Consider the following 14,610-nt stretch of genomic DNA (forward strand, 5'->3'; position numbering starts at 1 on the left):
CTGTGTGCAGAGAGCACAACCCAGCTTGAGAGGGAGGTGTCTGTGGCCCTGTGTGCAGAGAGCACAACTCAGCTTGAGAGGGAGGTGTTTGTGTGCAGAGAGCACAACCCAGCTTGAGAGGGAGGTGTTTGTGTGCAGAGAGCACAACCCAGCTTGAGAGGGAGGTGTCTGTGGCCCTGTGTGCAGAGAGCACAACCCAGCTTGAGAGGGAGGTGTTTGTGTGCAGAGAGCACAACCCAGCTTGGAGCTTGCTTCTTCTTGGGCCTTTGTCTTCTTTGTTAGCTTTTGTTAAAGTTCTCCACCTAAGGGCTTGTGGGGAGCCTCACCAGTGGCCTACTGTGGCTGTGGCTCTTCACACCAAGACTTTGGACTGCCTCTGCACCCTACCAAATGCCCAGAAAGACAATGACTCAAGCCCTCACTTGAGAATCACTGTTGTAGGCTGTTGGTCCCAGAATGATTCTTTTTGAAAGCAACCCAGGTTGTGTTTAAGAAAGATAATCCAGGTTTCACTCTGGAGGAATTGGGCACTGAGATATTTTCATATTAAATTTTATGGACATTTGGAGATATTCTATACTTTAGGGATAATTTCTTGAGCAGTTCAGTAGCTGGAAGAGAGCTTCTAGGAAGAGATCATTGAAACCGCTGCCCAGGTGTGTGGTGGCTCGTGCTAATACCCCATCCAGCAGGAGGCAGAGGCAGGGGGATTTGGCTTGCAAGGTCAGCTTGGGCCACAGAGTTAAGACCCTGTTTCAGAAAGAAGAGGGGTCCCTCGTAATTGCTTCATTTCCCCCAAGAGCTTGTTTAGGGACACTGCCCTGTTGTCAGGCTGCTAGTGTTTGACAAAATAACTGAATGCTTCTCATTTTGTTCTGATTCCTTAGGAGCGCCTTTTTACCCAAGTCAGCCAGTGTATCAGTCAGCACCCGTCATAGTGCCTGCGCAGCAGCAGCCCCCTCCAGCCAAGAGAGAGAAAAAAACTGTAAGACATCGTCACTGATGCGTCGTAAATAAGCATATCCAGTCATTACTCACCACAGTTACAACAGTGATTGCCATTTCTCCCTCTCCTTTCTATCTCTGCCTCTCATGTCAGCCTAGAGGGTTTACACAGACACTTGGCTAGGACCTGCATACCCACACCCTTAGTGTCACCTCTTCCCAGCTAGGCATGCTGCATGGGTAAGCGCACCTCTGGCTCCTTCGGTGGGAGGAACTCTGGCTTATTTCTCAGATCCTGTCTCTGTTACTGCAGCACTGAGCAAAATTAGGAACTGACACAAGGGAATGGTAGCACCAAATTAAAAGGAGCCAAAATCTTAAAGAGTCACAAGGGGTCAGGCAGGAGAGACTCGGAAGAGAGAAGCGTAAAGCAGCACTTCATAGTGAAGAGGCCACTTCCCTCTGACCAGTAAGCCACACCCAAGAGCCTAAGAGCACAGTGACAGTGAACTGGAATTGTGAAACGTTTTGTAGAAGACGGCTTCCTGTGTCTTACCCAGCAGAACATAGATTGTGATGCTGACGGTCAGTAGCATTTCCAGATCCACACGAGCTGGAGTTGGGAGTGCGGTTGTCCGATGTGCTCTGATCTAAGACAGAGTCTCAGACTCAGATTTGGTGCTTTGGCTAGAAACAAATGATTTAGGAACGTGTCACAGTAAACAGAACACTCCCAATTCAGCATGACACAACTGGCAAGAAATGGAGCTTTAAAGTGTTCACTTGGTATGGTAAAGTTGATGAATGGTGTCCTGTAATGCAGGAGGAAATGGTGCTAACAGAAATAGATAGAGGGTGGTGGACGTGACAGTCAGCAGTGATCGAAGAGGAGCTGGCTGTGGTGGCGCACGCTTGTTATCTGAGCACTGGGGAGGCTGAGCCAGGAGGGTTAACACAAGTTTCATAGCTGCCTGGGCTACAGAATGAGTTCAGGGCCAGCCTGGGCTACATAGAAAGACAGTTTGAAAACAGACAAATGGGCTGATAATGAACAGCTGCTTCCTCGTAGCCTTCCAGGTAGCCTGATGGTTTTTGATAGTGAATTCTCTGAAGTTCTCAAGAAAGCAGTTAGCTTATTAAGCTGTGCAGGGAATGGATATGAGAAGGGAACCTTTTACCCATGGTCCAGCTCTGAGCTCCTGAACCCTGGGATTCCATCCTCATCATAGCACTGTTTTCTTTGACCTTGTAGCATGAGGAACCACTGACTGTCCAAACAGGAAACAGGGGCACTGTGCTGTGTGTCACTGTCTAACTTAGCAGTGAGCTTGGCCATCCTCTGTGGCAGTGCATTTAGATCTGTCTCATCCTTCCTAGTGGTACTTTGGTAATTTAACTATAAAGGTTAGGATAGTATTGAGCTGTTCTGTTCTCATTTTGGCCTGTATGATGTATCTGTGCCTTTACTCAGAAAAAGCAACAGTATAGTCAGTATTCTTACAGAAGTAGTGCACTACAGCCAGATAAAGTCCCGCTATGATACAACAAATGTGCATCTTTATTTTCTGAACTTCACCATTAGAGCATTGAAAACTTACTCAGGCACTCTGTTATTCTTAGGCCATCTCTGGCTCTCTTTGCTATTAAGAACTCTGAGTAAAATCAATGTATTTGGCAGTCTTACACAAGCATAAATGGTTTCCTTCTTTGACCTAGAAATTGAACCTGTTCAGTCCTGCTTTCTTTGCCATTACTGTTATTGTCACAGCTTGTTGCTTACATGTTTTGGAATGACCATGTATGGCTCTGTGATTAAAGTGGAAATTAACAAATTTGATAATTATCTCTGTGTATACCTTTAATTCATCATCCAAATCTAATACACAGATACCACATTTACATTTACCATTTTATTTAATATTGTAGATAAGAATTCGAGATCCAAATCAGGGAGGTAAGGACATAACAGAGGAGATTATGTCTGGAGGCGGCAGCAGGAATCCTACTCCACCTATAGGAAGGCCTGCGTCCACACCCACTCCTCCTCAGGTAAGTGCAGTGAGCGTGACGTGGGCACTGGGCACTCATTCATTGACTTCCTTGCTCTCTTCCATAGCCACTCTCTGTACTTTCCACTCTGTCAGCTGTCTAGAGCCTGAGTATCTAAGGATGCTTAGACACACGTGGTCCGGAGCCTGAGTATCTAAGGATGCTTAGACACACGTGGTCCGGAGCCTGAGTATCTAAGGATGCTTAGACACACACAGTTCTCTTTACAAGTTGCTTTAAGGTTTTATTGGTGATGCTTCTGTGGGTTGGCTTCCCATTCAGAGCACAGATGCTGCTGCACTTGCTAGTGAACTGTTGCATGATACCCAAAGGCGCTTTGTTCCTTGGAAACCACCCCATTGAATGAGTAGTTGTGAGTTCACTGTGGAGCCTTAGGAGGAAGTGCTATACTAGAGGATGTTGTGGACAGTGAGGATGTAAGCGTTGTGGCAGGCGTGATGCTTGAGAAGTTGCCTCTGTTAAGAGTCTGTGGATGGAGCCCATTCAGGACCTACACAGCTGTGCTTCCTGTGTGGACTGTGTCACCTCTACTTATTTCCACGACTGCTCTGTGAGTTTTGTCAGGACTGACTGGTAAAGTACGCGGCTGTGGTCTCAGAAGAAATCAAAGAGTCCCAAGATGAGCTGAGCTTGAGCAAACTGACTCGTGATATGAAATTAGTTTCCTAAATTTGAAGCTTTTTACTTTGTAATTGGGTGACTTTCCATCTTAACCAGTCACCTAGAGTCCAACAGACAGAAGTTTAGGGGATAGTTTGTTTGGTGTTTCTCCTATGCTGGAAGGTGAGAGCCCCCAGAGCCAGTTTACAAATGAGCATTAGAACAGAGGTAAGACATGTCAATGTAGTGAACCACTGACTTGATTATTGTCTCAGAGCCCTCGTAAGCCTGTGACTTGTTGGCTTAAGTGGGCTGTGTTGTAATGTGTATCTCCCTTGGGAGTGATGGTCCTCTCTATTGCAGTCCCCGTTACAGAGAAGAGTATGTGGCCACCTCTGTTAGAGGGTTTCAAAGTTGTTACCTTTTTAAGTCTGAATGATTAAGAGTGTGGTTTTGTCTCTAGAATTGAACATGCAAGAGGGATAGGTTCTCATCTAAAATGACCTACATACATGGTCTACTGACAGCCTGGTATAATTCTAAACATAGATGGCCTCTCAGATGGCCAGGTGTGTGCTTATAGCAGAATTTACAGTTGGCTGGTTAGGACATGCATACTTTAGTCTGTTTTCAAACATCAGTTAAGATAGGGTGTAGCTGACAACTTTAAATTCTCACCTTGAAAATCTGTATCTTTCTGTATTTAAATTCTCTATAAGGTGTATCTGGTTGAGTTTTTGTTGTTTTGTTTAGTTTTTTTTTTAAGAATTTATTTTTCAGCGTGTGTGTGTGTGTGTGTGTGTGTGTGTGTGTGTGTGTGTGAATATCTGATATGTACGGGTGTCCTTAGAGGCCAGAAGGTGTGTCCCCCTGGAGTTGTCAGCTGCCTGATGTGGGTACTGGGAACCTGACTGCATCCTCTTGGAAAACAGTGAGTGCTTTTAATAGTGGACCTCTCTCCACCCACCCTGTCCCTGTCTTTGGATCTTGCAAGTGTGACCCTGTGCTTTTCCAGCTCTTCTTCAGGCCTCACCCTTCCCTGGGATCATGGTTACAGACAAAAGCTTGGTGTCTATATGGTAACAGCTCAGAGACAGTGACTGCAGTGGAGTGCTCCTTCTTGAGTATTGTCTCTTGTGTTCTTAAGTGCCTTACTGAGCAACAGACATTTGAATCCATCCATATAAATCTTGTCTTTGTGTATTCATGGAGTTTGTGGGATGGATTGTAGATTTTTAATTGATGAGTCTAATTTTCCTCTTAAAGCCAATAGCACAAGCATTATAGCTCCTGTCTTCATTTCTGGATCTCATGGGAAGGTGTGCACATAGACGGGCTGACTGTGGTCAAGAGAGATTATGTCGTGCCAAAAAATACTGAGTCTCTTCTTTTCCTTAAGACTGCAGGGTCTGAACATTGGCCCTGAATTTTCTTACTAGAAAGCCCTCAGCACTGGGCCTGTAATATACATTTGCAACTAGGACATAATCCTGGATTCACCTATTGTTGTTGTTGTTGTTTGCTGTCTGAGACAGGGTCTCACTATGTAGCCCTGGCTGTCTTTCACTTTCTAGACCAGGCTGGCCTGAACTTACAGAAAGTGTCTGCCTCTTTGCCTCCTGAGATCTGGGATTAAAGCTGTGGGCTACCCCCACTCAGCCTGCCAGTCCATCTTGAGTGGCTTTCTAGATTAAGAACTGCTATGAGGACAGCCTTCTCTGTTGGAGTCTTAGGCCAGGAGTCTTTTTGTTCTCATGGTGTGCCTGCTTTTGTTTCCAGTTATTGAGAAGTCTGGGTCTTTTTCTGCTCTGTCCAGAATAAAAGTGTAGGTAGGTGAGCTGGTTCTGGCAGCCTATTTCCCTGAGTGTTTGAGAGTAGGTGGTGCCCTCTAGTGGTAGCAGTCTTTATGTAGGCCTTAAGTGGAACTCGTAGGCCCTTAGCAGCAACAGTGTTATAAAGACCCAAAGGTTCTGTCGTTCTCTCTGTACCAGGCTCCACAGTCTCTATCCCATGGCCGTCAGCAGTGTTTATTCTTCAGACTGGGCCTCTGCCCTCCCCTGCCATCTTCCTTTTACCTTTTCTGCCCTGGCTGTTCTTAAACCATCCAGCTTCTTTTTCATTTGCTGCAAGCAGCCCCTGTTCTGCTGCCTCTCCTGTCTTGCCTCGCTCTCTGCCACCTGATCACCTGATGTTGACATTCCTGCTGACTCTGCCATTGAAGACACTTTGATTCCTATTTTTTCCTTGTGAGCTTAGCCCATACAGCTGAAAGTAGGCAAGGCACAACTTCTCAAGCCTTTTATTGGACCTAGTGTCACAATATCAGGAGAGTGACACTTGAAATCATCTCCCTGCAAAGTCAGTACTTGAGCCTCAACAGTGTGTTTGTAGCCAGATGAGAGGTATTTGAGTCTGTCCCGACTCACCTGCATGCAGACAAAGTGATACTAGGCTTGCCTGCTTAACCTCACCTACAGCGGACTTTCTGCTGGGTCAGCAAGTGAGGTGCTCCCTTTGGGTCCCAGATGGGAACAAGTACAGGATCATCTGGAGTCCATCAAGGTCTGTGCTAGCACAGACTGACAGCTGGAGCTGACCTGGTCGGCTGTGTGTTCAAGAGCTATGGCAGCCTTCTGTAATTGTGTAGTTTTTTCAAGGCATCCCTGGAATGTTTCAAATGGCCATTGCTGGTATGCAGCCCTTTAGTTTAAGGTAGCCAGGACAGCTCTTACCCAGGGAGTCTGCTGTCGTCCCCACAGTGTCTCCGCATAATTACCAGGAGTGTTCCCAACGAGAGAGCTCCCAAAGGTGACTTTAACTTGTTTTCGTGTTCTTTTAGGAAATAAGGTGGCATTATGGGGGCCTGGCTGAGCTCAGACCTGATGGCAGCTCTTCTGCCTAGCCTCCTGAGGTTAGAATGGCAGACATGTAGCACTATACTTACAACAAATTGTAACAATGCTTTAACCCTGCTCAGCGTCTGACCAGAACTTCAAGGCAGATGGGACCCCATTACTTAACTCCTCTTAAGTCCCACACAGTTGCTTGTGCTTCAGTAGCAAAGCCAACTGCTGCCATCCATGCTGTCCATGCTTCTGTTCAGGGGATTGTATAGCATAGACTCCACAGTGGCAGAAGAGACCTAGTGCTAGTGGGTTAGGTGAGACCATATTGGAGAGCCCTGGGAGTTCAAGAAGTGGGTACAGACACCTCACAACCAGCTTCACTGTTTGTGGGTCAGCAGAGTAAGGAGGTTAGCCCACAATAACTGAATCAGGGCCAGAGGGGCTGAGAGGGGAAGAAAGACAGGGGTGAAAGGACTGGCCGGTGCCTTCTATAAGGCCCGTGAGCATTCTCTGTCAGGACTCCACAGGCTCCAGTAGTGAGTAAAGATGATTCTGGTGAAGCAGGCAGGTCTTTTCTTGTTTCGGGTGTGTTGTCATTGTCATGGATGTGTGTTGGCTTTTCTGTCAGTGGGATTCATAAACAGCCACACATGGCACTTAACTGGGCTGAGCTGAAGGAGCCTGCATGGAACTCGTGGCAGTCACTGATGCTGCCCGAGTCAGAGATGGCTGCTGAGAGTTCATTGAGGGGAACAACCTTGGGGTCCACATGATGAAAATATGAGGGCAAAGGGAATGTTTACTGTGGCTATTTGCCCTAGGAGTCAGTGAAACTACAGGCCATCTTCCTTAGTAAGTTTTTAAATGACCTCTGTGTGACTCTTACAAATGTCATTATGTATCCCACACATAGCAAGTGTGCTTCCTGTAACCATGGGCCCCACCAGGTGGTCCTTGTGCTTGAATGTAGCTCTATGCACAGGTGTTAGAGAAGGAACACTTTTCACAAAGGTTCTAAGAGAGCAGCCTACCCTATTTAACGTGTACAGTGCGGAAGAAGAAATGTTCTTATTTCCCCTTTTCCCCCACGAGCAAGTCCTTTGGCCATTGGTGGTGCCGTTAGTGACCAAGAGACGTTTCTATCCTCAGAACCAGCAGCTGCATATCACCTGGCCTCTGGAAAGAAATAGAAGAGACTAGATGGTAGACTTTTCAAGTGTCCATGTGTAGTGGACTGGTATGCAATGTGTCATGTGTGGTGCCAGTGTAGAGCAAAAGGTGTTGGATCCCCTGCAATGGGAGCTACACAGATGGCTGTGAGCTACCATGTGGGTGCTGGGAATTGAACCTGGGTCCCCTATAATAGCAAGAAGTGCTCTTAAGTTCTAAGCCAATTCTCCAGCCCCAAAATGGATTTTAAAAACTGCTGTTTATCTTATACCTTCCTTCCTCCTTTCGCATCACTTCTAGGATCACCCTTAGAGTAAATAATAGCTAAAACTTGGTGAAGGGTCTTGTGCCAGAGAGCACAGGTCAGGGAAAGGTTGGAAACTGAATCGCTGGCACGTCTCGAATGTAAATCTTCCGTAGTGTGGGGATTTGCCAGAGCCACAGGGTAGTTGCCCCTTACAGAACAGCTCCACACACACAACCTCTGGGAAATGGAAATCTGTGGCCACTTGTTACTAGTTCATTTTATACTTTAACAACTAATTGCTTCCTCATTTTGGTTGGCAGTACAGGGACACTGTTATGCGTATTACTAGTGTATAAAATTTGATCAGGAAAGAGGTTTCTGCATGTACAATTTGGAGGTAGGACAAACAAAGAAATCTCTCCTTAAGTTTTAAATAGCCATCTCCTCGTCCATGTCCTTGGCACTGGCAAGTTGGTTCCTCTCTTCTGTGAAGCATATTATTGTGGTTTTTAATGGTGATTGTAATAAAGATGGGAGACATTAAATTAAGTCACATTGTTCTTCTGGTTAATATAGTAGTGTTAGTACTAGCCCTTGAATGAAATGTTACTATTCAATATAGCGGGACTTAGGGACTAAGCTGGTGTGCATTCTTTGTGTTAAATGAAATGTCATGGTGAACAGGATCTGTTGCATGCTTAACTGTTTGGATTCAGAGTGAGTTGTGAACTGGCTGTGGTGGTGCACACCTTTAGTCCTAGCACTTGGGAGGCAGAGGCCAGCGGGCAACCAGGTCTACATAGAGAAAGTCTGCTTCAACCCTTCCACCCCACCCCACACAAAAGCTGTTTAGAGTGGATTGTACCCAAGAGATGACTTTCACTTGATCTGTTTTTGCAAAACATGTTCAGATACAATTTAGATTCCCCAGTTGTCTTAAAGAAGTCAGCAAACTCCACTGACTTAAAACCAATTCTGAGCTTTCTTGCACATCTGTGTAGAAGCCAGTGAAGCCAGTGTTCAGTGTGCTTTAGGTTGGTTATAGAAACCATCAATCTCATTAGATTTTGTTTTCCTATTTTTGTAAACTACAGTTAATCAAACCCTGAGTGGGTTATAACCTTTGCTTTTAGAGCTTGAGGCCTCCTTACCTTACATGTGTTATGAACTACACTGCAGCAGAAGTCGGGGACACCTGGCGGGTCTCCACCAGGGGATCCCTCTCAAATTCACTAGGCCTAGTATTAAAAGTTTATTGTGGGAAGGGAGGAGAGCAGGGACCTGGAAAGGGGGCAGAAGAAGGTGGGGAGAGGTGAGGGGGACAGTGAAGGGCAGAAAGAGAGAAACAGACTGACCAGGAACACATGGAGGGGGTCGGGGAGGGGAGGAGGAAGAGGGACTGGGGTAGCAAGCAATTCCCTTGGCTCTCACCAGGTGGCAGCACAGACAGCAATGGCAGCGAGAGATGACAAAAGCTGTTGCTAGCTAGCTGTTTGATCAAGCCTAGTAAATTGCCTGTAAGCCAATAACATGCCCTGCGGACACTGGAATCAGCTGTGGTGTTGGGATGTGCACATTTCCTGTTCCCTACTACCTGTTTTAAGAATGCCAGGCAGTGAGAGTAGAGACTGTAACCATCCAAAACCTGATGCACATTGTCATGAAGAACCAGCATTTTCCATCTGTCATTTATGTTAGGTCTAGAAAATTAGATTAACTTACCTGGGCAAAGTAGCACATACCCTATAGCTCAGAGCTTGCAGAAGCAGGGGGAACAGAAGGCGTGGTCATTTTCAGCTAACTATTGAGTTCAAGGCAGCCTGGGATACATGAGACCTATCTTTACAAAAAAGCCCAAACAAAAATTAATATAGCTCTATATCTGTACATGTACAGATGATAAATCACTGGAAGTAACAGAAAGAGTACAGGAGGCTATGCCCCGGGTCTGAGGCCTTTTCAGAATCCGTTCTCACTGAGTGCGTATATACATTTGCATGTGTTCTTGCCTTTGGGCTTATATGAACCATTTGCCGCAGCATCTTCTTAACTCATCATACAGAAATCAGCTTCATGCTTAACCTAACCGTGGTGTAACTCCCAAGGGACAGTTATATTATACACTAGGACTGCCTGCATTCCTTTGTTTGTATGTTAAACATTTTAATTGATAAGTCGTTAAATTGTCTCCTGTTTGTATCTATGTGGAACAATGCCATTCTGAATGACCCATCTACCTATTCTGTGTTAGAGTTTCCCTTGGACTAGATTGGTTTCTCTCCATCCCAGCAGTATCAGAGTGTCCCCTTGGTTTACAGTTTTGTTTATCTGACAGATTAGAAAAAAATAATCATACTTAGTTCTTACAGATTTCTGAAGTAAAGAGTTTTTATAGTCTTGTAATTTCTGTGTGCATATGCATTACTTGTCTTTTACATATTTGTTTTAGGGTAAATTTGAGTTTTTTGCAAGAGTTCTTTATATGTTAAAGCCATTCCTTGACATATATGGTTTACTTTGTTTTTTGCTGCTGTGACAAAATACTGTAGGCTAGGTAATTTATAAACCATAGAAGGTTGTTTAGTGATTCTGAAGGCAAAAAAGCCCTAGAGCACAGTGCTCCTGGCCCAGGCCTTCCTTTATCAGTCCATGGTGAAGGTGAATGGGAAGGAAAAAGTACAAGAAGGGGGAGGGTGGGCAGGTGGGCGGGCAGGCGGGCAGGCAGCCTTGAGGGAGAATGCATTCATGACAGGCCCACTGATTGTTAGATGGACTTTGTTGTTTGGTTTGATCTGGTTAGAAGGCAGGATCTATTTTGCCCTGTCTAGCTTAGAATTTGCTTTATAAACTAGGCTGGCCCCAAAGTCACAGATGTTGGAACTAAGGGTGATTGCCACCACACTGGGCCCTAAGACCATTCTTACTGTCTTGACTACCTTGGGAGCCCTCGGGAGTCCAGCAGTCAGGCCCTTCCCTGGCTTTGCAGCTGTGTTGGCCATTACACTTAGAGCAGTAAACCTCAGGGATAGGAACTGCAGCAGTAACATCTTCTCCTCTTTATTAACCATTAAATATTTAATTTTACTAGTGATTCTTTTTGATACTTTGATGAAACTTTTAAATGTTTATATTCACAAATTTTTAGCGTTTCTTGTTTTGTGTTTGTTTTGTTAATGGCAGTGTCTTATTGTAGCTGTAGCTAGCCTAGAACTCACTATTTACACTAGGCTGGCCTTCTGCCTTTGCCTCTATGCCTCCTCAGTGATTTGTGTGGGGGTTTTGCTTTAACACACCCCTCTCCTGATCCAAGACAGCACAGGTAGTTTATGTGTCCTGGCCTCTGTCCCGTGCTTCTGCTGAGAAGTCTGCCTTCCTTCATCATCTCTCCATGGTTCTGGGCTTCTTCGCTGCTGCCAAGCCCAGGTTAGGAAGGGATGGGTTGGACCATGTGGTGTCAGGGCAACTTTGTCCTTAGTCTCCATAAGATGTTACATTCCAGCATCTCAAGCTTAAAGACGGACCTCATGGGCCTTTTCTCCCTCCTTCATACAAGCAGACCCCAGATTTTCCTTCTTCCTGTCTTCCTTCTCACCCTCCTGTCTTCTTGAGCTTCCTTGTAGGTCACAGGCCTGTGTTTAGGTAAAATCAGTCCTGGCCTTCACTTAATCTTACAACTGTGTCCTTCTGTTTACTCTTCTCTCTGGCTGATCCTCCATGAGCAGTCAGAATTAACCTTTACTTTTAAAATTCTAAACATTCATTTATTATTTTGTATGTATGAGTGGTTTTCCTGCATGTATTTGTGTTGTGCCTGAGGCAGAAGGTGGCATCAGATCCCCTGGGGCTGAATTCAAGAGCACCCAGGCTTTTAACAGCTGAGCTCCTGGAGTTCATTTCTAAAGCAGAACTGCTGGGGAAAATCCATTCTTCCCTTTCCCATTGCTGTGGAGAGCAAAGCCTAACTCTCTCTCTTTCTCTTTCTCTTTCTCTTTCTCTTTCTCTCTCTTTCTCTCTCTCTCTCTCTCTCTCTCTCTTTCTCTCTCCCTCCTCCCCTCCCCCCTCTCTGTCACATACATACATACACATCATTAATTATTTTGCTATTTGCCTTGGGTGTTTCTCAGTGAGGCCATTCTTGTTTCTGCTTTTTGGATCTATGCATATTCAATATGGGAGACATTTTATATGAGGATTTTTCTAAAGTTATTAAATGGCCTTTTAAAAGAAAATCAGTTAAGCCTATACAGGTAGAATATGTGACATTGATGTTTCATGGTGCCAGTGAATGTCTTCCAACTTATGTTATTTGCACATAACTGTGGAGGCCTTTGCCTTCCTCTCATTGGCAGTAGGGTGGGCATGAGCTGTTAGTATTTCAAGTTTTCCTGCCCTGTCTTCTCTGGTACTGTGAGTCTGCTCTAGTATGTGGGACTCATGGCCCCACAACCCACACAGTTTTCACAGATGAAAGTATTGTGTTTTCCCCTGGATTTCCTCTACTCCAGCTATTTCAAAATCTTCCAACATTATAGACTAGTCAAGACCTTGTTGTTTTGTTTGTCCTGCGCTACACTTGCTAACTCTCTGCTGGAACACTGTGGATAGTCAGTCACCTTTTCTGGACAGAAGCAGTGCCTGAATTATGCAGAGAAGCATGAAGAACAGGTCTAGATTCCTGCTGTCTTGTCCACAGCCTAGGTGGGAGCTCAGGCTGTCCTCACACTGTGCTGTCTCAGAAGTCAGGGGGCACTCTTGCCACGCTGCCTACCTGCTCTGTCCAGCAAGGAGTCCAGTGCTTTATGGTTGTTGTCTGTCTGCTGTGTTGTGAGACAAGCTCAGGCTCTGCTTGAATCTATGGCAAGACTCCTGGCTCAGCCTCTTCTGAGTACTGAAGCACGGGCCGAGCCACTGTACCTGCGTTAACGTACTTTCAGGAGTGGAGAATTCCTCTTGTATTTGGAAAGAGTCTGTTCTTTGCTCCCAAGTCCTTATTAAGAATGATCATCTTAACCAGAATTTAGAAAATCATTTCCTCTGTCCTTGGAAGCTCATCTTCTGCCCTCATTTAGATGCCCCTTTGTGTGTGTGTCTGTATTTCTGTGTGTTTTCTCCTAGCAGTGAGACCTGCATCCTATCAAGGCTTAACAGGCTAGAACCTAGCGTTGGCACACATTGTAAACTGTTGAAGCACTGAGGAGAGATTGCTGACTTAGTCCTGATCTATTGTGACTATCTAGCATGTTTATGATCGTATTGTCATTTCCCTCACTCTTTGGGCACAATTTTTTCATTCCTACCTACTTGAGGTAAGGGGTTTGGGATTCTGTGAGTGTGTCAATGTATTTATTTCTGCTGGAACTCATTTTCATTGCGTGGTTCCAGACGCTTGTATTAAGATTTTGTATTTAATGTACTTCCTGATTTTTATGAGACATTAAGTGAACCAGCTCATGACATTCATGGTTTGGAAACATGGGGTTTGCCTCTGTTGGGCTTATGGTGGTTGAATTGAGATTATGCCAGATTAAGACTAATCAAGAACGAGATTAAAGTATTTCTATGTTAGTATTAGCACAGACCCTTTAGTTCTTGCTTACACAGCTGAGCCAGGGGCAGGATTTCCTCAGCTGTGGGTCTCATGATTTACTCAGTAGGTGAGAGGGCCTTAAATTCCTGCTCACTCAAAACATTGCCTCAGCTGTGTGCTCTGTATACATGTGTTCATGCCATTGTGCCTGTGTGAATTTGTACATGTCTGTGCAAGTGGCCATCATGTGAGGATGTGTGGGGGTCTGAAGACAGTGTTGCATGTTTCCTCATGATCAGTATTCATCTTTATTTTTGTTTTCTTTTTAGTAATTTTTTTCTATATTTTAGTCATACTCTTTCCCATCTCCTACCCCCACCTCCCTATCCACCAACTTCATTCATGCTCAAGTTCACATGCGCTCTCTCTCTCTCTCTCTCTCTCTCTCTCTCTCTCTCTCTCTCTCTTTCACACACACACACACACACACACTCAACGATAAGACAACAAAAAAAATTGAAACAAAAAGCTCCTGTGTTTGGTTTCAGACCTGGGACAAGGAATTGAAGTGTATATTTTACATATCAATGCATATCTGGCCTCCAGGTTCTCCCAGCATCCTCAGTTCTACCTGGCATACCCTGCTCTCAATCCTGAATTTACCAGGGCAGAGGTTGGGCTGCCGTTCTCCCAGAGGCTCTTCCGGATATAATCCTGACATTTTTTTTTTAAGATTTGTTTATTGTTATATGTAAGTACACTGTAGCTGTCTTCAGACGCACGAGGAGAGGGCATCAGATCTCATTACAGATGGTTGTAAGCCACCATGTGGTTGCTGGGATTTGAACTCAGGACCTTTGGAAGAGCAGTCAGTGCTGTTAACCACTGAGCCATCTCTCCAGGCTTCCCTTCCCCCCAGCATATTTTGAAGAGTCATTTATTTATTTTATGTAGGTGAGTATACTGTCGCTGTCTTCAGACACACCAGAAGAGGGTATCAGATCCCATTACTGATGGTTGTGAGCCACTATGTGGTTTCTGGGAATTGAACTCGGGACCTCTAGAAGAGTAGTCAGTGCTCTTAACTTCTGAGCCATCTCTCCAGCCCTTATCCCTACATTTTGGTCTCTCACTCTTCTCTTCTCTTTGTGAGTAAGATCTTTCTCTCCCTCATCCCTCCAAGCCTGCTCCCCACCCACCCACCC

General features: G+C 45.1%; 1 protein-coding gene across 34 annotated transcripts in view; it reads left to right on the top strand.

The window, feature by feature from the left end:
• Eif4g3 (eukaryotic translation initiation factor 4 gamma 3) overlaps nucleotides 1–14,610 on the top strand; it is a 217,147-nt gene that overhangs the window by 109,865 nt on the left and 92,672 nt on the right. For 33 of the 34 annotated variants that reach the window (XM_031379180.1, XM_031379179.1, XM_031379178.1 and 30 more), the window contains 2 exons: nucleotides 888–985; nucleotides 2,872–2,994. In XM_031379180.1, the coding sequence (XP_031235040.1) occupies nucleotides 888–985; nucleotides 2,872–2,994 (221 nt within the window). Of the gene's footprint in view, nucleotides 1–887; nucleotides 986–2,871; nucleotides 2,995–14,610 lie in introns of those variants that run through there. The other variant, XM_031379183.1, reaches the window with a different exon arrangement.

This window comes from Mastomys coucha, unplaced genomic scaffold (genome assembly GCF_008632895.1).
Source record: "Mastomys coucha isolate ucsf_1 unplaced genomic scaffold, UCSF_Mcou_1 pScaffold18, whole genome shotgun sequence".
NCBI classification, from domain to species: domain Eukaryota; kingdom Metazoa; phylum Chordata; class Mammalia; order Rodentia; family Muridae; genus Mastomys; species Mastomys coucha.